At 36.6% G+C, this 24,476-nt stretch overlaps 1 protein-coding gene across 7 annotated transcripts in view; it reads left to right on the top strand.

The window, feature by feature from the left end:
- GOLGA4 (golgin A4) overlaps nt 1–24,476 on the top strand; it is a 127,634-nt gene that overhangs the window by 82,662 nt on the left and 20,496 nt on the right. For all 7 annotated transcript variants that reach the window (XM_036921605.2, XM_057491943.1, XM_036921608.2 and 4 more), the window contains 7 exons: nt 693–4,933; nt 5,477–5,598; nt 6,038–6,168; nt 11,973–12,083; nt 13,888–13,908; nt 14,051–14,119; nt 16,502–16,577. In XM_036921605.2, the coding sequence (XP_036777500.2) occupies nt 693–4,933; nt 5,477–5,598; nt 6,038–6,168; nt 11,973–12,083; nt 13,888–13,908; nt 14,051–14,119; nt 16,502–16,577 (4,771 nt within the window). The remainder of the gene's footprint in view (nt 1–692; nt 4,934–5,476; nt 5,599–6,037; nt 6,169–11,972; nt 12,084–13,887; nt 13,909–14,050; nt 14,120–16,501; nt 16,578–24,476) is intronic.

Raw genomic sequence — 24,476 nt, 5'->3', positions numbered from 1 at the left:
GTGACATGATGGAGGGAATGGGTACTCAGGAGGCCTAGATCTTCCACCTGCTAGCTTTATAAATTAAGTACACCATTATTTCCTTGCCTGTCACATGACAAGATCAGTTTGGTAATTCTTTTAGGCCTTTCCGGCTCTGACATTCTATGGCTCTGCCTTACTTAGCTTTTTCCTTCAGAGTCAAGATTGGTATTTTTGAGATATTTGTAATCTTTGGTAAAATTTGTCTTAGTTCCTTCTTTTTGCAAAAAATCTTCTAAATGATCATTTTTGGGTGGAAAACCAGTGACATTATTTTTCTTCCAAAATTAAATTATGAAAGTAATACAATACTATTGTAGACCTTTAAAAAACACAAAATATGCATTGGCCTACCAGCTGTTACTATTAACTACTTTATGACTTGTTTTTGACGGTCCATTCGGAATATTCTTAAAAATATAGGTAGTTGAAATAGTTACCCAAATAGGTAGAAAGAATCGGGGAATTATGAGTTGTGTTAAAAATAGAATCTGTTGTTATATGATTCCTTTAGGAATTGAGCACAGATTCTTTGTCCTTTCTAGTGTTTAGTATTATACATAGTTATTTATCTAAATTTTAATCTTTAAGTAGGTGTAAACATCATGTCATGTATATCATTGCTAATAAGTCTGTACTTCAATAAAAATACGTCTTGTTTTTATTAACAGAGAATTCTTGAATTAGAAAGTTCTTTGGAAAAAAGCTTGCAAGAAAGCAAAAATCAATCAGAAGATTTAGCTGTTCATTTGGAAGCTGAAAAAAATAAGCACAATAAAGAAATTACAATCATGGTTGAAAAACACAAGACAGAATTGGAAAGCCTGCAGCATCAGTGGGATAACCTTTGGACTGAAAAATTCCAACTCTTAAAGCAACAGCATCAGACTGAAATGGAAGAACTTAGAGAAAAGTATGAACAAGAAAAAGAAATGTCGTTGAAAGACAAAGAGAGTCTCTTCCAGGCCCACATAGAAGAGATGAATAAAAAGACTTTAGAAAAGCTTGATGTGAAGCAAACAGAGCTGGAATCATTGTACTCTGAACTGTCAGTAGTATTAGAAGCCCGTGACAAGTTAGAAGAGGAAGTTTCTGTACTAAAGGATCAAACATGTAAAGTAAAGCAGGAATTAGAGGCCAAGCTGGGTGAACAGGAAAATCATCACCAGCAACAGGTTAACAGTATCATTAAGGAACAAGAGATGTCTCTTCAGAGAACCGAGAAGGCACTAAAAGATGAAATTAATCAACTTGGGCTTCTTCTGAAGGAAAAGGACAAACATTTGAAAGAGCACCAGGCTCATGTGGAGGATTTAGAGACAGATACTAGGAGGTCTGAAGGGGAACTCCAGCAGGCACTGGCCAAGCTGGAGCTCTTCCAGTCGTATGAGAGTACCATGTTCGAGCAGGCGAAAGCATATGAGGAACAGTTGGCCCAATTGCAGCAGCAGTTGTTGGATTTGGAAGCAGAAAGAAGTCTTCTTACCAAACAGGTAGCTGAAGTTGAAACACAAAAGAAAGATGTTTGTACCGAGTTAGGCACTCACAAAGTCCAGGTGCAGGACTTAATGCAGCAACTTGAAAAACAGAATAGTGAAATGGAGGAAAAAGTAAAATCCTTAACCCAACTCTATGAGTACCAACTTAAAGAAAACAAGACAGAGCAGGAACAGACAAAACAAATCTTGACGGAAAAAGAAAATGTAATTTCACAAATGAAAGAAGAACAGAGCAAAGAAATTGAAACACTGAAACAGAAATTATCAGCCAAGGAGGACAGTATTAATATTTTGCATGAGGAATATGAAGCCAAATTAAAAAATCAAGAAAAAAAGATGGAAAAAATTAAGCAGAAAGCAAAGGAGATGCAAGAATCATTAAAGAAGAAATTGTTGGATCAGGAAGCTAAACTTAAAAAAGAGCTTGAAAATACTGTTCTAGAGCTTAGTGAGAAAGAAAAACAGTTTAATGCCAAAGTTTTGGAAATGGCACAGGCTAACTCAGCTAGAATCAGCGATGCAGTGTCAAGACTGGAAAGAAACCAAAAGGAACAAATAGAGAGTCTTACTGAGATACACAGACAAGAGCTCAGTGATGTCCTAACGGTCTGGGAAAAGAAACTTAATCAGCAAGCCAGGGAACTTCAGGAAAAACATGCAGTCCAATCACAGGCAAAAGAACAAGAGGTAGCAGAGCTGAAGCAGGAGATCCTCATATTGGCGGGCAAAAAAGAAGAGATGAGCAAGGAAATAGTGTGGCTGAAGGAAGAAGGTGTTAAGCAGGATGCAGTATTACAGGAATTACAGAAACAGGTAGACCAGAAGTCTGCTCTTACAAATTCTCTCTCACAAAATGAAACTAAACTGAAATCACAACTTGCAAAGCTGGAGGTTGACTTGAATCATTCTCTGAAGGAGAATACGTCTCTTCAAGAACATATAGTTGAGCTGAAGATGCTGGCGGCAAAAGATAAGCTGAATCTTTCTGAGTTGACTGACAAGTTGAAAACCATAGATGAAGAATTCCAGAGTTTGAAGTCCTCACAGGAAAGAAGTAAGAGGAGCCTAGAAGACAAACACTTAGAATTCAAAAATCTGTCTGAGGAACTAGCAGTTCAGCTGGGTATTTACTCTAAGAAAACGGAAGCCTTATTACAAGCTAAAACAAATGAGCTAATCAACATCAGCAGTAGTAAAATTAATGCCATTCTCTCTAGAATTTCCCATTGTGAGCACCACACAGCTAAAGTTAAGGAGGCACTACTAATTAAAACTTGCAAAGCTTCTGAATTAGAAGCACGACTTAGACTGCTAACAGAAGAGCAGAATACACTAAACAGTTCTTTTCAACAGGCTACCCAGCAGTTAGAAGAAAAAGAAAGTCAAATTAAGGGCATGAAAGCTGATATTGAAGGTCTCGTAACAGAAAAAGAAGCCTTACAGAAGGAAGGAGGCAATCAGCAACAGGCTGCCTCTGAAAAGGAATCTTGTATCACACAGTTAAAGAAAGAGTTATCAGAAAACATCAATGCTGTCACATTGATGAAAGAAGAGCTTAAAGAAAAAAAATCGGAGATCAGCAGTCTTAGTAAACAACTAACTGATTTAAACATTCAACTTGAGAATAGTGTCAGCCTAACTGAAAAAGAAGCAGCCATTTCATCACTAAGTAAGCGATACAACGAACAACAACGTGAATTGCTGGATCAGGTGCAAGATTTATCTTTGAAAGTTGAAACTCTGAGTAAAGAGAAAATTTCTGCTCTAGACCAGGTAGATCACTTGTCCAACAAATCCTCAGAATGGAAGAAGAAAGCACAGTCAAAATTAACACAGTATCAAAATACTATTAAAGAATTGCAGATGCAGCTTGAGTTAAAAGCAAAGGAAGCCAATGAAAAGGATGAGCAGATACATTTGTTGAAAGAAGACCTTGATCAGCAAAATAAAAGATTTGAATGTTTAAAGGGTGAAATGGAAGACAAGGACAAGTTGGAGAAAAAGGAGGGTAATTTAGAGACTGAGTTAAAAATTAAAACAGCAAGAGTAATGGAATTAGAGGAGCAGATTACTCAGAAAACAGTTGAAACTGAGTCTTTAAATGAAGTCCTTCACAATTACAATCAACAAAAGGATATTGAACAGAAAGAAATGATTCAGAAACTTGAACACATTCAAAAGTTAGGAGAAGAAAAGGACAACAGGATTAAGGAAGCTGAGGAGAAAGCCTTCAGACTTGAAAAACAAGTGTCTTCCATGAAATCTGAACTTGAAACTCAGAGGAAAGAATTGGAATGTGTGAATTCAAGTGTGAAAAGCAAAGAAGAGGAGTTAAAGGCTTTGGAAGATAGACTTGAGTTAGAAAGTGCTACAAAGTTAGCAGAACTGAAGAAAAAAGCTGAACAAAAAATTGCTGCCATTAAGAAGCAGTTGTTATCACAAATGGAAGAGAAAGAACAGCAATGTAAAAAAGATACAGAAAGCCATTTGAATGAGCTAAATACAAAATTGCAGGAAAGAGAAAGAGAAATTCATATCTTGGAAGAAAAACTTAAGTCAGTGGAAAGTTCACCACAGTCAGAAACATTAGTCGGATCCAGATCAGCAAAAAATGTGACAGCATGTATTGAGCAAGAAGAAACAGATTCCCAAGGCTGTGGTCAGAAGGCATATGAAGAAAAAATCAGTGTTTTACAAAGAAATTTAATTGAAAAAGAAAAGTTACTGCAGAAGCTAGAGCAGGAAAAAGAAGAGACAATTTCTTCTCATTCTGAAATGCAGTGCAAATACCAGGAGCTCTTAATAAAAGTAGAATGTGCTGAAGCAAAGCAACGTGAGGATCAAGTTACGATAAATCATCTTCAAGAAGAACTTGAAGGAAAAAACAAGAGTCATTTCTTGATAGTCTCCCAGCATGTGGAAGAAGAGGGAGGTAAAAATAACACAGGAGCAAAGCAAAACTTGGAAAATGTAGTTGATGATGTCCAGAAAGCCCTCCAGGAGAAGGAACTAACCTGTCAGATCTTGGAGCAAAATATAAAAGAGCTGGATTCCTGCTTAATAAGAGAGAAGGAAGGACATACAGTTGAAATGGAAGAGTTGACCTCAAAATCTGAAAAATTACAGGCTTTACAGCAACAGATGGATGGAAAAAGTAAACCCACAGAAGTTTTGGAAGAAAGCGCTGAAGAAAAGCCCAAATCACTTGTGGTCCAACCCCAACTGGTTAGTAACATGGAGGCCGAGCACAGTGACCTGGAGTTGAAGCTAGCAGGGGCAGAGCTGGAGAAGAGGAAACTGGGCAAGGAGATTGTTAGACTGCAGAAGGACCTTCGAATCTTGCGGAAGGAGCATCAACAAGAATTGGATATAGTAAAGAAAGAATATGAACAAGAAATGGAAGAGAAAATCAAGTAAGTTTTTTCCAGCATGAGTATTTTTAAGGCAGTCCTTCTTAATTAAGTCTCCCTTTTTTGTGCCTAATACAGTTAAGTTCCACCTACCTGAAGTATTAAACATAGATCTAATAAGTATTGAGAAGAAAGAGAAAACTATTTAAGGCAAGAGGTAGTGTTATTCCATGTCCATTTAATGGGAAAAAAGCCTTTCCTTGCATATAAGATCATGGTTTTTAGGTAAATATCCCAGTAATTATTTTCATTTTGTTTTATTTTTAGTATTAACATTGACATATAATGTAGATGTGTATGATGAGAAATTTTAAGTGGAAAAGGAAAATTCTCAAATCCTCAGGACCATTCCTTAGAGATAATCATAGTTATGTATTCTTCAGAAGTTTTCTGTGTCTTAATGCAACACACACACGCACGCACAACCTTAGAACTGTGTTTATACCAGTGAGATCATATCGAATGCACTGTTGTGAAGACTGGGTAACTCTTCACAGCTTGTTTTCTATATGACAACAATTAACTCTTTATATTTTTGTTACTCAGGCAGGAGCAGGAAGATCTTGAGTTGAAGCACAATTCCACATTGAAACAGCTAATGAGAGAGTTTCATACACAGCTGGCACAAAAGGAACAGGAGCTGGAAATGACCATAAAAGAAACCATTGGTATATAAAATATTAAGTTCAATGAAGAATAAAATCAGAATCAGCAGAGACTATTTATAATTTAAACTATTTTTTTCGTACTACACTTTGCTAAGTGCTGTAAGTAATTAAACTGGAGGAAAAAAAGATTCTTGCCTAAGAAAGTTCTCTAATGGAGACCTATCTGTACTACCTGGCAATGGCTTGCCTTAAGTTGAAGAGGAGCCGGTCAAAGAACCAAAAACATGAGCTAATTACTTCATAGAGTCACTTCTGTGAGAGGGTGCATTTGATCAACTGAATTTTTTCAAATGTAATATGGAACGGTGGTTCTTAGCAAAATTGGGATATATATGTAAATTCTTATCTAATGTGTTGCCTCATGTGTAGAACCAGGAACAGATTCTAATAATTATTTTAAATGTAACTTTAAGGCTGAAATTCCATTTTTATTTATTAGATAAAGCCCAGGAAGTGGAGGCCGAACTTTTGGAAAGTCATCAAGAAGAGACAAATCAGCTATATAAAAAAATTGCAGAGAAAGAAGATGATCTAAAAAGAACAGCAAAAAGATATGAAGAAATCCTTGATGTACTTATTATTTTTTTCTTTTTTTGAAATTTAGCTGTAATAGATTTCATGGTAGTGTTAAGGAAGTTTGGGCTGTCAGGTTTCCTGTTTTCCTCATGTGTAGGGTTCTTTTATCCTCATTATCATCCAAGTTAGTATGTCTGCAGTGTGTGCAGGTTTATAAGGAGTCTAATTGATTTCTGCCAGCATTGTTGTTTCCTGATAGATTCTGCTGACCAGACAGCCCAGTACACTTGGCAGGCATTGAAGCAACAGTGAGTTGCTAAAGGAAACAATGGATCCCCTTCTCTGTCTTTCTCCCAAAGTCAGACTAATTGTAAGAGAACTGGACTAAGAATTGAGAGCTTCTGCGTGGGTGAAGGCTAAGTGTAGGTACAGTTCATGTGTGTCTGAATGTGGCTACCTAGCTTAGCTGGGATCTTTCCTGGAGGGCCAATTAATTTTCCTCAGTTTTTACCCAATTTGCATTGTTTTTGTAGGTCTCAAGGGAGAAAAAAGGGGAAAAATGGAATGCATCAGCTAAATCTTCTATATTTAGTGGAAGATTAGTTCAGTGTCCTTATTCCAATGATGGATTAATTATAATTAGCATGTTATTTTTGTATGTGAAGATAAGCCATGAATGCCAGTGAGTATTTTGGACTCCAGAACATTCTCAAATGTAAAACAATGTAAATTATTCTTCTTTGGGTTGCAGATTCTTTAGTTACTCCAAGCCTTATTTCACTGTATGCAAAGTACCATTTGATGATTAAGAAGGCATAAATAAGAGACTCATACCTCAGCCAACTATGGTAGCAATAGAAGTCTGAACCAGGAACAGATTCTAATATTTTAAATGTAACTTCAAGGCTGAAATTCCAGGATAAGACACATGCATATAAATGACACCTTTGTAAAATTTTTGAGCTATAGGAAAGATTTGAATAATTTTACTTTTTCTTATACTTCCATAGAGTGTATATGTGCAGAGTCATTAAAAATACTGTTTCTTGATGCTTAGAGAATGTTAGAATTGGAAGATACATTAAAGCGAGTTTAGTTTCATCTTGGTTTTTTGTTTTGCAGAAGGAAAAGCAAGTTCAGCATAATTAAATGATTTCCCTAAAACTACATAGTGAGTGGTATAGCAGTGACTCTTCATTAGCTTCATGTATTATATAAAGATTTCTCCCTAAGAAGAGAACTTGGGAAAGGCAGCAGTTATTTATCATGGATAATTAAGTCAGAGAGCTTCATTGCAGGACATAAACTGTACTAGAGCTGTAGTGTTCCCTTTGGTGAACTACTCTGTCTCATCTCAATGTGTGGGGTAGCAGACAGTAGATTTTCCAAGGTCATGACAAACCTTTGTAGGCAGAGGGATGCGTGAGCAGGAAGACATAACAGTTAAGTTAACCCTAACGTTCCTCCTTGAAAATTGCTGTTTATTAGGGAAATTAAGGGAATGATCCTCCAAGTTTCAGGCTGGATGTAGTAGAGCAGGAAGTGGAGGTTGGGCAAAGGAGTCGGGTAGACTCCTCCCCAGGCCTCTTCCTGTGCCTTAGAAATATAATGCAAGCCACAAATGTGAGCAACATGTAGAATTTAAAATTCTCTAGTCTCCACATTAAAAAAAAAAAACCCACAGGTGAACTTAATTTTTTTTGAGACAGCATCTCTCATATTTATTGATCAAATGGTTGTTAACAACAATAAAATTCTGTATAGGGGACCCAATGCACAATCATTAATCAACCCCAAGCCTAATTCTCAACAGTCTCCAATCTTCTGAAGTATAACGAATAAGTTGTTACATGGTGAACAAGTTCTTACATAGTGAATAAGTTCTTACATGGTGAACAGTGCAAGGGCAGTCATATCACAGAAACTTTCGGTTTTGATCCAGGTGAACTTAATTTTAATCATGTTAACCCATTATTATATACAAAATATAATTTCAGTATGTAGTCATTATAAACATCACATACTATATTAATTTTTTGAGATTCATTGTGTTTTTGCATTTGCAGCCCCTCAGTTCAGATGAGCCACATTACAAGTGCTCATAACCACAGTTCTAGGCTGCTGGTGGCTACTAAACTGGACATCAGAGCCTTAGACTTTAGACTGCTAGATCTAGGGCTGCTTTTGTGATTAAATAGGCAGTCCCCATCTAAACACACTAAATACATACTCTATCTTGAAGAGTTTTTGAAAAGTGCAATTACTACCTAAAGGGGATATTAGCAAGTCTCAGCAAACACCATATTGCTTTGATTTTGAAACATATTCTCTACCATTCTATCATTTTAAAATTTCTGGATTTGGAGTTTTATATGGAATTTGTATGTGGTGGTGTTTTTTCCCCTCTCTGGGAATCTGTTAATCAGATTGATGATTTGTCTTAATGATGACTTGTAGAATGCTGTTTTTTTGTTAACCATTAAAATGATTTTGTGATTTGTTGATAGCAAAGTGGAGCACAGAGACATTTTCATTTTCTGACATTTACTGTCTTAGATACCATCCTTTCCCCCATATGAAGAATCCGGGAACTTTTGTCTTCCTTAATTTGTACCTCCTGTCTTCCTCAACCTCTCTCACATATACATCCACACACCTTTTAGGCTATGAAATCTGATTATCTTTGATTTACTAGGCAGAGAAATCATCTCTCCCTTTAATTGTATATCTCCAGCACAATATCCAACACACTATAGTCACTTGGGTTGTATTTTTTCAATGAGTTATATTACATGTTCTTCTCCACTTAACTCCACTATTACTGCCAGTCTGGACTGACATTTTGCATCTGATCTTGGTCTGTTGTATTAATTTCCCACCTGATCTCCTTGCCACCAGTCTTTTTTTCCAAAGGTATTCATCTCTTTCTGTATCTTGAAACAAAGATGTGATCATATCACTTCTCCTAAATACCTTCAGTGGTTTCCCATTCTCCCCATAATACCTCCTCCATTTCAGTCTGTGTTACAGCCAAACTCAACTTCAGCATGTTCTTTACTATATTTTACCTTTGCTCATGCTTTTCTGTGTGCCTAAAGATTATTTTCTCAAACTTCATAAATTAGTGCAGCTAGTACTATGTCTCTTTTGACTTAAAAAAATAATAATGAACCCATCTAGTCCTGGACTTTTGTTTATTAGGAGGTTTGATTACTGAATCAATCTCATTATTAGTAATTGGTCTGTTCAGATTTTCTGTTTCATCATCATTTACTCTTGGGTAGGTTGTGTGTTTCTAGGGATTTATCCATTTCTTCTACATTGTACAACTTGTTGGCATATAATTGTTCATAGTAGTCTCTTGTGATCCTTTGTATTTCTGTGGTATCAGTTGTAACATCTCTTATTTCTGATTTTATAAAAAAACAGCTCAGTTTCATTGAGCTTTTCTACTGTCTTTTTAATCTCTTTCATTTATTTCTACTCTAATAGTACTATTTCTTTTCTTTTAACTTTGGGCTTTGTTCTTTTCCTAGTTCTTGAAGTATAAACTTAGGTTGTTTATTTGAGACCTTTCTTGTTTCTTGAGGTGGACATTTATCATTGTGAACTTCCCTCATAGAACTTCTTTGCTGCATCCCATTAACTTCTATATGTTCATTTCCATTTTCATATGTCTCAAGGTATTTTTTTATTTTTTCTTTGATCCATTGGTTGTTCAGTAAGATGTTAGCTCCACATATTTGTAAATTTTCCAGTTTTCTTCTTTAATTAATGTCTAGTTTCATACTAGACAGTCCTGCGGGACCCAGGAATGCAAGCCCTCCCAGCTGCCAGAGCCCGGTGCAAGCAGTACTTTTTTTTCCTCCTCCAGGAAGACTAAAAAACTTGTACAAAGGAAATTACAAAACTGTGTGTTGAACTAGAAGTAACACATCAGGATTCTTTTCTAATTCTTACAGGGCCTGCTTTAGATTGGAATCGCACAACTGCAAAGGAAATGTTGGGTATAGCTAGTTGCCCTATTAAAGTCCAGGCCTAACTGAGTAAGTAGATGTGGAGGTTGATCTCTCGGACGTGACGAGACTGCACTGACACAGATACCCACATGGGACGTGTCATGGCAGGATAGAAGCAGCCCACCAAGACTGTGGGCAGTGGCACATGTACAGCAGTTCCTGTTCAGTGGTGTATTAGGGGTGGAGGCTAGGTTCAAATTGCCTAGGTGGGGAGTGTCCAAGGGCCCACAGAGGCTGGTTACCAGATATCTTTGCTTTTCTTCTGTTGAAAGAAGGGGTTTGCTCTTTCTCAGCTGGCCACGTTTCATGACAAGTAGTGTTTAAAGAGAGATTTTTCCAGGTATCCCGTGTTCATTGCTATATTTTGTGCCATGAGACCCATCTGTTTTTGTTTGTCTTTTAGGATAATGTTTCTCAGTTCTGGCAAAGTCAGCATCCGTGAAATCAGATAACTGTTTATTGTTGTTTTTCCTGTGTAGTCTCTTACTCAGCAAACACTTGTCCTGCCTTATTACTCAAATATGATCAATATTCCAATTCCAAATATTCTTTTAGCACAAAGATTTTTGCAAGACTTATAGGAGCAAGAAGAGGTCTGGGCTACTGTATACAACAAATCATAGCAATTATCAAGACAAATGAAGAAATGTAAGGATGGGCAAGATCCTTTTACCAGGACAGTCAAAACAGAAGAGAGAATGATTTGTATGCCAAATTTTATGAGTAGGATTTTTGGGCCAGTGTCACAATATGACTTTAAGTCTGCTTTTTACAAAGTTGGGAGCAAATGGAGACATTACATTGGTTACCAGTATATTGGACACTAATCTTTTTTTTTTTTTCCAGAAATAGATTTTAGTTAAACGTTCTACCCCAAAGAATCAGTGGTGTGGTTTGGGGGCAGATATGTAAGAGATTTGCAAGTGTGGTGAACTAAGACAAAGAGCATCTCTTGATTTGCAGAGCCCATCTGAAGGGGCTGGGAAAGACCTCCAGGACTTCATGTGGTCTGTGAGTTGCCAGCTGGTTGAGCAGAGCTGTGCACAGAAGTATCTACTAGTTTCTCTTAAGGGATATTTTTCTGGAAGGCAAATCCTAATATAGAAAGGCCAAAGTCTTAAAGTGCACGTTCTGTATTAGAGTTCTGTGATGACGCTGTTGTGTATCTCTTTGCTCTGTGAACCTGGAGCCCTAGAGAGGAGAGAAAGAAGCAGCTTGATGCCATGTTAAGTGCAGGGGAGTTTTCGTTTTCCAGTTCCCGTGAAACAGTAGATTTCACAAGGTATTTCCTTGTCTTATGTAACACTTAAATCCCTGTTAATTACCCCACAAAGAATGCTCCCTGATGGCCGGAGGCTGAGAGGTGGCCTGGTAGAGGTAGAGGTAGCAGAAGGCCACAGCCAGGAAGCTTGAAGGGCTGTGGGCACGGGTGAAGCATGCCGAGGCCTGGGGCCGCCTGCGTTTTGGGTCTGCCTGCACGTGTGCTCAGTTTGGCCCTGGGCATGGGGCTCTCGGGGAGATGGGCTTGCTCTCTTGGGAGGTATGAGGCTCTGCCTTGGTCTCAGCGTGACCCTTTATAGAGTGTGGACAGAGGGAGTGAGGGTGGGGAAATAATGTCCTAGGAATAGTGAACAGCATTAAAAAGCCCTTAGAGTTAAAAGGGGCCCAAAGGAAAGTATTTAGAGCACAGTGACAGATTACAATAAAAACAGTGGTTGTGTCTCAAAAAAATGTTGAGGTATCTGTTCTTCTTCAAAGATAGCTTTCTCTACGTAGTGCTGCGTCTCCACAATGTTCTTTTTATATATTTCTTTATTGACACATTTTTTTATCCTAAAGGCCCGTGAAGACGAAATGACTGCAAAAGTAGTGGACCTACAGACTCAACTTAAAGAGTTCCAGCAGAAATATGAGCAGAGGCTGCAGCAGGAGGACCCTGGCAATGATAAAGTGAGAGGGATTAGACTTTGCATCACACATTTCTTACAAACACTGTCATCTCTGTTATTTGACATCCCTGGTAGTGTGCATATCTACCCCATTTCATCCTGACAAAATCTTTCATGAGAGAGATTCTTGCTTTTATTTTAGTCAGTGAAACTAAGGTTCACAGAGGTTATAAAATGTACAAGCTCCCACAGTGAATGTTGTGTTGGGCACTTAAACCCAATATGCTGGACTTCAAAGCCCCAGGCTTCTCAGTCTTTCCCTGGGAAAGACTTTCAGAGGAAAGTGCCCTCATAGCCCTGGGGCATAGCCAGAAGTGGTCCATGGACATCATGATAACATGCACTTTTATATTTTATATTATATATTTATATTTTGGCTATATAATGTATCCTTATTTGTAGTTGCATAAAAATGTTATCAGTTATATACCATGAAGAAAAATAATTTTTATTTTCTTCCTTGGTTAATGGACTAGATGCAGAAGCAATGGGATTATTTTGGAAAATTGGGCTGGATTCAAAGATATCTGGCATTGCATATCCTAGGCATTTTTGTAATCCCAACCTTTAAGTAAAACTGGTACTGTGGCCCTGTGGCTTCCTGTTTCACTGTGCATCCCAGCATGTGTATACCTGTAGGGCATGTGAGCCTCAGTGAGAAAGCTAGACAGTACCCTACTTCATAAAATCCCCTCACACTTATCCAGCTTGGCCTTTTCAAACCGCTGTCACCAGGGCCTGGGAAAGTGTGTGGCCACTGTTCATGCTTCGTCTTTGAGAGTTGTAGAGGATTCTTTATAGAACATCAGTTACCAGATAGCAATTTTCTAGACAGTTACATGGGTCATTTTTCCATAGTGGAGAGAGGAGGCCTCTAGAAAGAGCTTTGCTATGCTGTGCCACTTGGTACATGTATCTTAGTGATTAGCACCAAGCAAGCTGAGTGGGCTGTTTTTCTGTTTCTATAATAGTTCCAAAGTTAGTTTTGCTGTTTTAATTTTTTGCAATTGGTCATGATTTGAAGGTATTGAGTACTATTAAGTCTTACTTCCTATGAGAAGAACACATGTATGTCACCATCTAACAATGTGCTTTTCCTTAGTATCAAAGTAAGTCTTAATGTTGTGTATAGTGGCATTTCACCCGGTTCAGGATGCCATAGAGTATTAGAACATTGTAAAATTACTACCAAGTCCTCTAGCTTGTGTAATAACAAAGAAGAGAAAATAATCTTAATTTTTATTTCTACTCAAAAAAAAATGTTTTATTTTATTCTTCATGCTTTCTATTCTTTTCCCTTTTGTTCCTTCTGGGATATCTTGAATTGCTTATCAGTGTTGATTTCAGTGAAAAATAATTTGTGATTACAGCTTCGAGTAGATTCCCAGAAGTAGTCCTTTAGAAGCTTTCCTAAAGGCCGATATGCTTTAAATAGATGTTAATATGATTTTTTTAAATTATCTAAATAATACATGAAAATATTTTTGTTATAAAAGAGTCAGATAATAAAGAAATACATAGATTAAATCCTTTCTGGTGGCACCACCTCCCCTTGCCAAGTAGTAATCATTATTAGGAGTTAGGTGAACAACTTTCCAGTCCATGTATGTACAAACATAATGGTTTGTACAGCAAAAAAGACCAGGTTTAAAAAGCACATATTTAAAGTTGTCTCATCACAAATCTGAACACTCTCTTAAGACTATAAAACTGAATTCTTACTTCCTTGTTACTTTGTATTTCTCCATTTTATAGTTTCTTATAGATTTCATTTTTACGTTTATTTTTTTCTTTTCTCTTTTCAGGTTACAATTATGGAGCTACAGGTAGGTTCTTCATTGAATTTGACTGAAAGTAGTGCATTTTCAGGAGCATTCTGTGTTTTAAGTTAAAGCATAGAGAGGCTGTTTTAATAAAGAAACATTTACCAAGCAGTACAGAAATACTTCTGACATTTTGTTCTTTCAGACACAACTAGCACAGAAGACTACTCTAATCAGTGATTCAAAGTTGAAGGAACAGGAGTTCAGAGAACAGGTACAGGTCTAATTGGTACTTTTTATTTTAAACTAACTTCCTTAATTTATGTTACATGTACTTGGATCTCATTTAGCAAATTTTTAAAAAAGAACTGATTTAATACTGATACGATAGTTGGCTTTGCAATTTTGTCTTACTCAGGAAATTTTATTTCCAAATCTGAAGAAGGTGCTAGAGGATACCTGTATAAATTCATGGTCACATACATTTAAACAAGAATATTTGCCTCTTAATTATTTCTAGTGCCTAACATTTTAGGCAACAATTTGTGTTTGTTTAGTTTGTAGTAAGTTCTAAAAGAGAAGTTACTTTGCTTTTTATCAAAGGGAAAGAATGTTGACATCAATTTTTACTATTTTTCCTAGTGTTTAAATTGCCTTGACTTATTATGATTTGTCATATATTATCCAGTAATCAGATTTGAATAGGACCATGTGTGTACACCTAGAAGGTTACACAAGCATGTGTGTGTGTACTTGTAGTGCATCACCTTTCATAGTCTTTTTCCAAACTCTGGAGGTATAGAGACTCAAGTCAGCAGGCTAAAGTTTGAAGGCTTAATCTCTAGGCAATTTACAGGTTTTTTAAAAATTCATATATAACAAACACCTTATTAACTGTTGAAACTAGGTGATGGGTGGTATATGGGGATTAATTGTACTGTACTTTCTGTAGTTGGGTATATGTGAAAATTTCCATAGTATCTTTTTTTAACTCATAAAGGTAGGTACTAAGTCCCAGTAGTATTTTTTTCTACTTCACTGTAGTTTCGCTTTTCTCATCTGTTCTTGAGGTTATTGTTTTAAAATTCTTTTCTTTTAGCATCCTCAAATCTTCATACTGTCCTAGCATAACAGTTTTTGTATTAGTCATTTTTATATTGGTAAAATACATATGACATTTAAATCAACCATTTTAAAGGGCACAATTCATAAGCATTTAGTTCACTCACAGTGTTGTGAAACCATCACCTTACATAGTTCCAGAACATTTCATCAACCCAAAAGGAAACCCTATACCCAGTAACCAGTCACTCCCCATGACCTCCTCTCTCCAGCTCCAGGCAACTGCTATGCTGCTTTCTGTCTTTGGATTGCTATCTGACTATTTTATGTAAATAGAATCATATAATACATAGCCTTTTTTATCTGGCTTCTTTCACTTAGCATGGTTGTTTAAGGGTCTTCATGCTGTAGTATGTTCAGTACCTCATTTCTTTATATGGCTGAATATTATTCCATTGTGTGGCTATACAACATTTTGTTTACCCATTCATCAGTTAATGGGTGTTTGGCTTGTTTCTACCTTTTGGGGATTGTGAATAGTGCTGCTAGGAACATTGGGTACAAGTATTTGAACACCTGTTTCCAATTCTTTGGGGTGTGTACCCAGGAATGAAATTACTAGATCATATGGTAATTTTATATTTAACTTTTTGAAGAATCACCAAACTGTTTTACACAGTGGCATCATTTTACATTCCCACCAGCAAAGTACAGTTGACCCTTGAACAACATGGGTTTGAACTTCAAGGGTGCACTTATACACAGATTTTTTTTCAATAAATAATATGGAATTTTTTTTGGAGATTTGTGACAACTTGAGAAAAACATTTGTTTTTCTCTAGCTTAATTTATTGTAAAAATGCAGTATATAATACAAATAACAGAAAATATGTGTTAATCAGTGGTTTATGTTATCAGTAAGGCTTCTGGTCAACAGTAGGCTGTTTGTCATTAAGTTTTTGGAGAGTCAAAGGTTATACACAGATTTTTTACTGCATGGGGGTTGGCACCCCTAATGCCTGCATTATTTAAGGGTCAGCTGTTTATGGATTCCAATTTTTCCACATTCTCACCAACAAGTTTTTTTATTATAGACATCCTAGTTGGTATGAATTTGTATTTCATTGTGGTTTTAATTTGCATTTCTCTAATGACTAATGACATTGAGCATCTCATCATCTGCTTATTGGCCATTGATATATCATTGGAGTACTGTCTGTTCAGTCCTTTGCTCATTTTTTAGTTGGGTTTTTTTGTTTTTTGTTGTTGAATTATAAGTGGTTTTTATATATTCTAGATGCAAGTTCCCTATCAGATATATGATTTGCAAATATTTCCTCCCGTTTTAAGAGTTGTCTTTTTACTTTCTTGATAATGTCCTTTGAGGCACAAAAGTTTTCTTGATAAAGTCCAGTTTATCTATTTTTTCTTTTGCTGTCTGTGCTTTTGGTGTCATCCCTAAGAAACCATTTGTATTAATTTTATTTCCCTGTCTTCAGCATTAAAAAAATCTAATGGCTAAAGCAATCCTTTTTTTTAACATAAGGTTTCCATGTGAATCTTATGATATAATTAGTATATTTTTTACTTTCAGATTCACAATTTAGAAGATCGTTTAAAGAAATATGAAAAGAATGTATATGCAACAACTGTGGGGATGCCTTACAAAGGTAGGAATGATCTCTCATATCATCTTTGGTGGATTTATGGATGATTCTTATTTGTGTCTTTGTTATCTAATTCCTTACAAAACAAATATATTTTACATTTGTAATCCAATAACAGCTAGTTTTAAGGAAAGAATGACTATCTAAAACAAAAATTAATTAATATTTGTGGTAAAAAAGCAACAGTGCTGCAGTATATAAATGAAACAGCAAGTTCCCACTTTATGCTCCACTCTGCAGATGAACCTAGCTGACAATTTATATGTATTTTTCCAGATTTTTCTGTATGTTTGCAAATATTTTTGTAATTCACTATATGCACTCATACACACAAGTTATATATTTTAGATGCTTCTGTTTTTACTGTTACAACAATGCTATAATTACTAATTTTAAACAAGAATTTAAGGAGAAAAAAATTTCATAAGAATTCTTATAGTTAAGGTGTGGAAGGGTGATTTGGATATATCATTCTCTTGATTTAAATAAGATATGCCACTTTCAAAATATTTTGAAGATGAGCTTGAGTGTCTACATAGTTCTCTTGAGATAATTATGATTTTTAAATAATCTGACAGTTTTCCATTCTCAGTTTCACTGCCTCACTGCATTAAGAACAGTTTCATTTTGTTAAATGTTTTGTAAAGTTTTCTGCCTTTTCATGGGAGGTACTAGGGCTTTAATCTAAGCCATTTCACATTCTTTTGTTTTTTTTAAAGCTTGCTCTTATTGCTATGAAATAGTAGAAGATATTATACAGATTTTAATTAAATTAAACAAGGACTTGCTTTGGATTCTTTCCAAAATGCTCTTCAAAAAGAGGAGAAAACTTGGGAGTTTCCTATGGCTCACTGCAGAGAGGACTCCTGCTACAAAGATTGTTTTCCATAGCTAAGTCAACCCATGTGGCCCTCAGCAGTGCACAGAGAGTAGTAAGAATTCTTTTTGTTTGTTTCAACTTAAGAATTTCATACACAATTTTTTTCTTTTCTCAGTTTTAAATTGTAAAATGAACCCACATGAATGGTTTATTTAATAACTAACACATACGCCGGTTTACCCTGCTATCCAGAAGTAGAGCTTTCCTGTGTAACTTTCCATAAGCTGAAATGGTGTAAAGCAAAGAATCAGTTACCATTCATATGGAAAATTTTTTTAGCACTCCCAGACCCAAAAAATCACCTGTCTTGGCTGTTCTGGTGCCTCAGGCACATCTTGCTAATGGGTGCAACAAGCTAAGTCAAGATAAGGCCCAGATACTCACAGCTGCAGTGCAGAGCTGAGGCACTGGGTGTTGAGTTGCATTCCAGGGAAGGACCCAGTGGGCCACCCTCTGGGTACATACTGCCTTCCTCATGGTTACCTGCTGCAAAACAAATGCTTTATGTGGTGTTTGCTTCTTGTCTTTTTCCTCCCCAGATTCTTTCGGTTGACACAAATAAGTACTGATGTAGTACCTTTGTAAAAGGAAAGTGGCATAACTCAGACTTCCAAAGACCAGGGTGCCCATGTAATACTAGGTCCTGAGCACTCTTATAAAACATATGTGTGTGTATCAACTCATTTAATCCTCAGCTATCCAAGCAGCCTGGGTAGCTGTGCACATCAGGCTCTCATCCTGCTGCCTCCAGAGAACATGAGTGAAGTGGGCATCTGCCTGCAGGCAGGGCAACAAAGTGCCACCCATTCTCTGGAGACTGCTGGGTGCACCTCTCCCATGAGGACTTGGCTCTCCCTGCATCCTGACTTCTTTTCTGACTTTTATTAACCATTCTCCTGTTCTTTATTGCTCACCATCTATATATATATATTTCTAAGGAACATGGTGTAGATTTTGCTTGTCCTGGAGCTCTGTGTGATAGAATACTGTGAGTTTGCATACCTCCTTTGTTTCTTTTACTTAATGTAAGGTTTGGGAAACACCCATGATCTATGTAGTTGTGGTTTACTCATTTCCATTTATTAATTTAATACATGTCTCCTACTACACATATGAAAGATTTCCTCTCCACAACTAAGAGTGGAATTGCTGGGCCATAGGATATAAACATTGTTGTGCATATCCTGTAGTGGGTCGGCTAAACTAGTAGTAGTTTGGAGATAATACAGAAGACTGGTTTCTGTATTTTTTGTACTGAGTTTCACTTCCATTAGTAGTGTGTGAAAGTTCTCATCCTCCACCTTCTCAACAGTGCTGTGGATATATTAAGCTCTTTAGTGCTTTGATGGTGGAAATTCTGTGTAACAACGTATTGGTAATCACCTTGAGCATATCATTTCCTCATTTATTCATTTTAGCTATGTGTATTTCTTCTTTTGTGGAGTTCCTATCCATATCTTTTTTGTCTTTTGAAATTAGATTATATGTTGTTTTATGATTTGTAAGATTTTAAAAAATATTCTGAATGTTTATCATTATCAGCTTTACAAATTGTAGAGATATTGTACAAGTTGGTTTCTTCTTACTCTTAATAATTTCTTCATTTTAAACTTCTTATTGTGGAATTTTTTTAGACATACAGAAAAATGTCGACTATGGTATATACTGAACACACATGTTTATATCACCCAGCTTCCACAGTTATCAAGATGTATCTAATCTTGGTTCATCTGTACCCCAACCTTTCCTATGTCCATTGGGTTATTTTGAAGTATTCATAGATATTATTTCTCATTTCATAAGTAAATATTTGGTATTTATCTATGCAAAAGATTCTTTAAAATAACCATAATGCTAGTATCCCACCTAAAAAAATCCACAGTAATTCCTTAATATCACCAAATAGCTAGTCAATATTCAAATGTCCTGTGGCCTCAAAAATGTTTTCTTGTTGTGGTGGTAAACAGTTGATCTATTTGAATCAGGAGCCAAACACTGTCCATACATGGCATTTGATTGAGAAATCACTTTAATCTCTTTTAAACACTAGGTTCCTTCTTTCTGTCTGTCTTTCCCTTTTGTCGTTTATTTGTGGAAGAAATCAACTGAACTTGTGCTTGAGTTTGTTAATACTCTGAATTCTTGGTTCTCCATCCTCTAGTAGTTACAGCTAGGGGCTTGGTGAGGGTTAGGTCTGGGATACTGGCAACGACACTTCATCTTGTCTCCAATCAGGACCAACATGGTGTCTCTGTAAGCTCAGATCCTTCGCATGGTTCCAGGTGTTGACAGTCTGGTCCTGGACCTTTCACCTTAGATTTTATCCATTGGTGACTTTGCCCACATCTGTTATTTCATTCGGTGTTGCATAATGGTGATAGTCAAAGTCTGCCGTTTCTTGTTCATATATTAACTGGAGTTATTCTATGAACAGAAACTTACCCACATTATGTATATGGTTACCTTGAGGTACAGCTCACACTGGAAAAGCAGGGTAAATTCTGTTTACCAGCTTTAGTTAGTCTGTATTTTTGAGAGGTAGTTTGCTTCTGCCTGCTCTAATACCTCACTCTATGATTACAGTGACTTCATAATAAGTCTTGCTGTTTGGTTGGGGAAGCCCTCCCACTTTTTTACAAGACTGTCTTAACTGTTCTCTGTTCTTTGAATGTCCCTGTAAATTTTAGAATCAGATTGTCAGGTTATACTCACACACACAGACCTGGGAGGATGTAATTAGGATTACATTCACTTTAGAGAAAAATTTAATTGGCATCTATATGATACTGAGTCTCCAACCCATAATCATGATATATTTCAACATTTACTGAGGTCTTATTTAATTTCTGTCAATACCATTTGTTGTTCTGAATAGTACTCTTATACCTCTTTTATTACATTTATTCTTAGATGTTATTATAAATGTAAAAGTTGATATTTTATTTTTATCTTCTAATTATATATAAAGCATTTTTAAAAAGGCATTCTTGTGCATTTTTTGAAGAAAATCTGAGCCAACCTGCTTTACCTGTAACATTATCTGTAATATACTTAGTTGATTAAGATTTTGTTAAATGTAGTTAAGTGGATTTTTCAGTTGTACATTTTGAAATTGGCCCCATATGAAATATGGTTTACAAATGCTGCATAATACCCAGATAAAGTTCTTTGGAAAGACTCATAAGAAACAATGGATAGATGATTCAAGATGGCGGTGTGAGACATGAGACAGAGAATTCTTCTGAAAACCACAGATAGTGTGAACATATAGTTAATACAACTAGCCCTAAAACAGCAACAGGCAAGAAGGCTGCACCAGACTGCATACAAACCTCACAAACAGAGCAGACCTCACAAAACAAGGTAACATACGAAAGCCTTAATCGGCAGGACCCAAGCCCTTCCCCCACCCCAGCTCACTGGCAGGAGGAACAGAAACAGAGCGGGGAAGGGGTGGAAGCCTAGAACCGCTGAACACCCAGTCCTGGAGATCTGCTTTGGAGCACAAAGCTACATTGTGTAGTGCTCTGGAGGTTGGTGGGATTGGGGAGCTGGGACAGGCAGAGTGCCTGAGAGACTGAGATTCCGGCCATTTGTGGAGGATGGGGATCCACATCCGGCCGCTCTGGGATAAAGGAAAGGCGGATGATATGACAGGCTTCCTAGCAGCCAGAGGGCTGCTGAAGGGGCGGGATTTGCACAAAGCTTGCTAAATGGGAGAAGGGATAGGTGGACAAGGTTGTCTGGGCGCACTCTGCCACGTAAGTTGGGAACTTTGAGGAGCTTCAGGAATTTAAGTCAGAGATTCAATCATTAAGAAATTCCATATCTGAAGTGAAACATACAATGGAGGGATTTAAAAGCAGATTAGATGTAGTAGAAGAGATGGTAAATGGAATAGAAATTAGAGAAGAGGAATACAAAGAAGCTGAGGCACAGAGAGAAAAAAGGATCTCTAAGAATGAAAAAATACTGAGAGAACTGGGTGACCAATCCAAATGGAACAATATCCGCATTATAGAGGTATCAGAAGAAGAGAGAGATAAAGGGTTAGAAAGTGTTATTGAGGAAGTAATTGCTGAAAACTTCCCCAATCTAGGGAAGGAGATAGTCTCTCATGTCATGGAGGTGCACAGATCTCCCAACACAAGGGACCCAAGAAAGACAACAACAAGACATATAATAATTAAAATGGCAAAGATCAAGGATAAGGACAGACTTTTAAAGCAGCTAGAGAAAAAAGACCACATACAAAGGAAAACCCATCAGGCTATCATGAGACATCTCAGCAGAAACCTTATAGGCCAGAAGGGAGTGGCATGATATATTTACTGCAATGAAGCAGAAGGGCCTCAAACCAAGAATACTATACCCGGAAAGGTTATCATTTAAATTTGAAGGAGGGATTAAACAATTTTCAGATAAGCAAAAGCTGAGAGAGTTTACCTCCCACAAACCACCTCTACAGTGCATTTTGGAAGGACTGCTATAGATGGAAGTATTCCTAAGGCTAAATAGATGTCACCAGGGGAAATAAAACCACAGCAAAGTGAACAATTAATTACTAAGTAGATGCAAAATCAAATCAACTACCCCCAAAGTCAATCAAGGGATAGACAAAGAGTACCTAACATATAAAGAATGGATGAGAAAGAAAAAGGAGGGAAAAAAAGAACCTTTAGGTTGTGTTTGTAATAGCATACGAAGTGAGCTAAATTAGACTGTTAGATAGTAAGGGAATTACCCTTGAATCTTTGGTAACCACGAATCTACAGCCTGCAATGGCAATAAGTACATGCCTATCGATAATCACCCTAAATGTAAATGGTCTGAATGCACCAATCAAAAGACATAGAGTCACTGAATGGATAAAAAAACAAGACCCATCTGTATGCTGCCTACAAGAGACTCACTTCAAACCAAAAGACATACACAGACTGAAAGTAAACGGATGGAAAAAAATATTTTATGCAACTAATAGGGAGAAAAAAGCAGGAGTTGCAGTATTTGTATCAGACAAATTAGATAGACTTCAAAACAAAGAAAGTAACAAGAGACAAAGAAGGACATTACATAATGATAAAGGGGTCGGTCCAACAAGAGGATATAACTATTATAAATATCTATGCACCCAACACAGGATCACCTACATATGTGAAACAAATACTAACAGAATTAAAGGGGGAAATAGAATGCACTGCATTCATTTTAGGAGATTTCAACACACCACTCACTCCAAAAGGACAGATTACTAGACAAAAAAATAAGTAAACAGAGGAACTGAACAGAGTATTAGAACAGATGGACCTAACGGACATCTACAGAACATTTCATCCAAAAGCAACAGGATACACATTCCTCTCAAATGTACATGGAACATTTTCAAGAATAGATCATATACTAGGCCACAAAAAGAGCCTCAGTAAATTCAAATATATTGAAGTTGTACCAACCAGCTTCTCAGATCACAAAGGTATGAAACTAGAAATAAATTACACAAAGAAAACGAAAAGCCCACAAACACATGGAAGCTTAATAACATGCTCCTAAATAATCAATGGATCAACCACCAAATAAAAACAGAGATCAAGCAATATATGGAGACAAATGACAACAATAATTCAACAACACAAAATCTGTGGGATGCAGTGAAGGCCGTGCTAAGAGGGAAGTATATTGCAATACAGGCCTACCTCAGGAAAGAAGAACAATCCCATATGAACAGTCTAAACTCACAATTCATGAAACTAGGAAAGGAAGAACAAACGAGGCCCAAAGTCAGTAGAAGGAGGGACATAATAGAGATTAGAGCAGAAATAAATAAAATCGTGAAGAAAAAACAATAGAAAGGATCTATGAAAGCAGGAGCTGGTTCTTTGAGAAAATAAAATAGATAAACCCCTAGCCAGACTTATCAAGAAAAAAAGAGAGTCTACACACATAAACAGAATCAGAAATGAGAAAGGAAAAGTCACTATGGACACCACAGAAATACAAAGAATTATGAAATCATACTATGAAAAATTGTATGGTAACAAACTGGATAATCTAGAACAAATGGACAACTTTCTAGAAAAATACAACCTTCCAGGGCTGACCCAGGAAGGAACAGAAATCTGAATAGACCAATTAACAGCAAGGAAATTGACTTGGTAATGAAAAAACTGCCTAAGAACAAAATGTCAGTACTAGATGGTTTCACTGGTGAATTTTATCAAACATTTAGTGAATACCCATCCTCCTTAAAGTTTTCCAAAAAGTAGAAGAGATGGGAATACTCCCAAACTAATTCTACGAGGCCAATATCACTCTAATACCAAAACCAGGCAAAGACACCACAAAAAAAGAAAATTACAGACCAATATCCTGATGAACATAGATGCAAAAATACTCAACAAAATATTAGCAAACCGAATTCAAAAATACATCAAGAGGATCATCCATCATGATCAAGTGGGATTCATCCCAGGGATGCAAAGATGGTACAACATTCGAAAATCCATCAACATCATCCACCACATCAACAAATAGAAGGACAAAAAACACATCATCTCCATAGATGCAGAAAAAGCATTCGACAAAATTCAACATCCATTCATGATAAAAACTCTCAACAAAGTAGGTATAGAGGGCAAGTACCTCAACATAATAAAGGCCATATATGACAATCCCACTAGGCAACATGATACTTAACAGTGAGAAGCTGAAAGCTTTTCCTTTAAGATCAGGAACAAGATAGGGATGCCCACTCTCCCCACTTTTATTCAACAGAGTTCTAGAGGTCCTAGCCATGGCAATCAAACAACACAAAGAAATAAAAGGCATCCAGATTGGTAAGGAAGAAGTCAAACTGTGGCTGTTTGCAGATGACATGATGTTGTATATAAAAAACTCTAAAGAATCCACTCTGAAATTACTAGATCTAATATCTGAATTCAGCAAAGTTGCGGATACAAAATTAATGCACAGAAATATGTTGCATTCCTATACACTAACAATGAACTAGCAGAAAGAGAAACCAG

Source organism: Manis pentadactyla, chromosome 14 (genome assembly GCF_030020395.1).
Source record: "Manis pentadactyla isolate mManPen7 chromosome 14, mManPen7.hap1, whole genome shotgun sequence".
Lineage (NCBI taxonomy): Eukaryota > Metazoa > Chordata > Mammalia > Pholidota > Manidae > Manis > Manis pentadactyla.
Note: the sequence above shows the minus strand (reverse complement) of the source record. Positions and strands in the feature narration are given on the sequence as shown.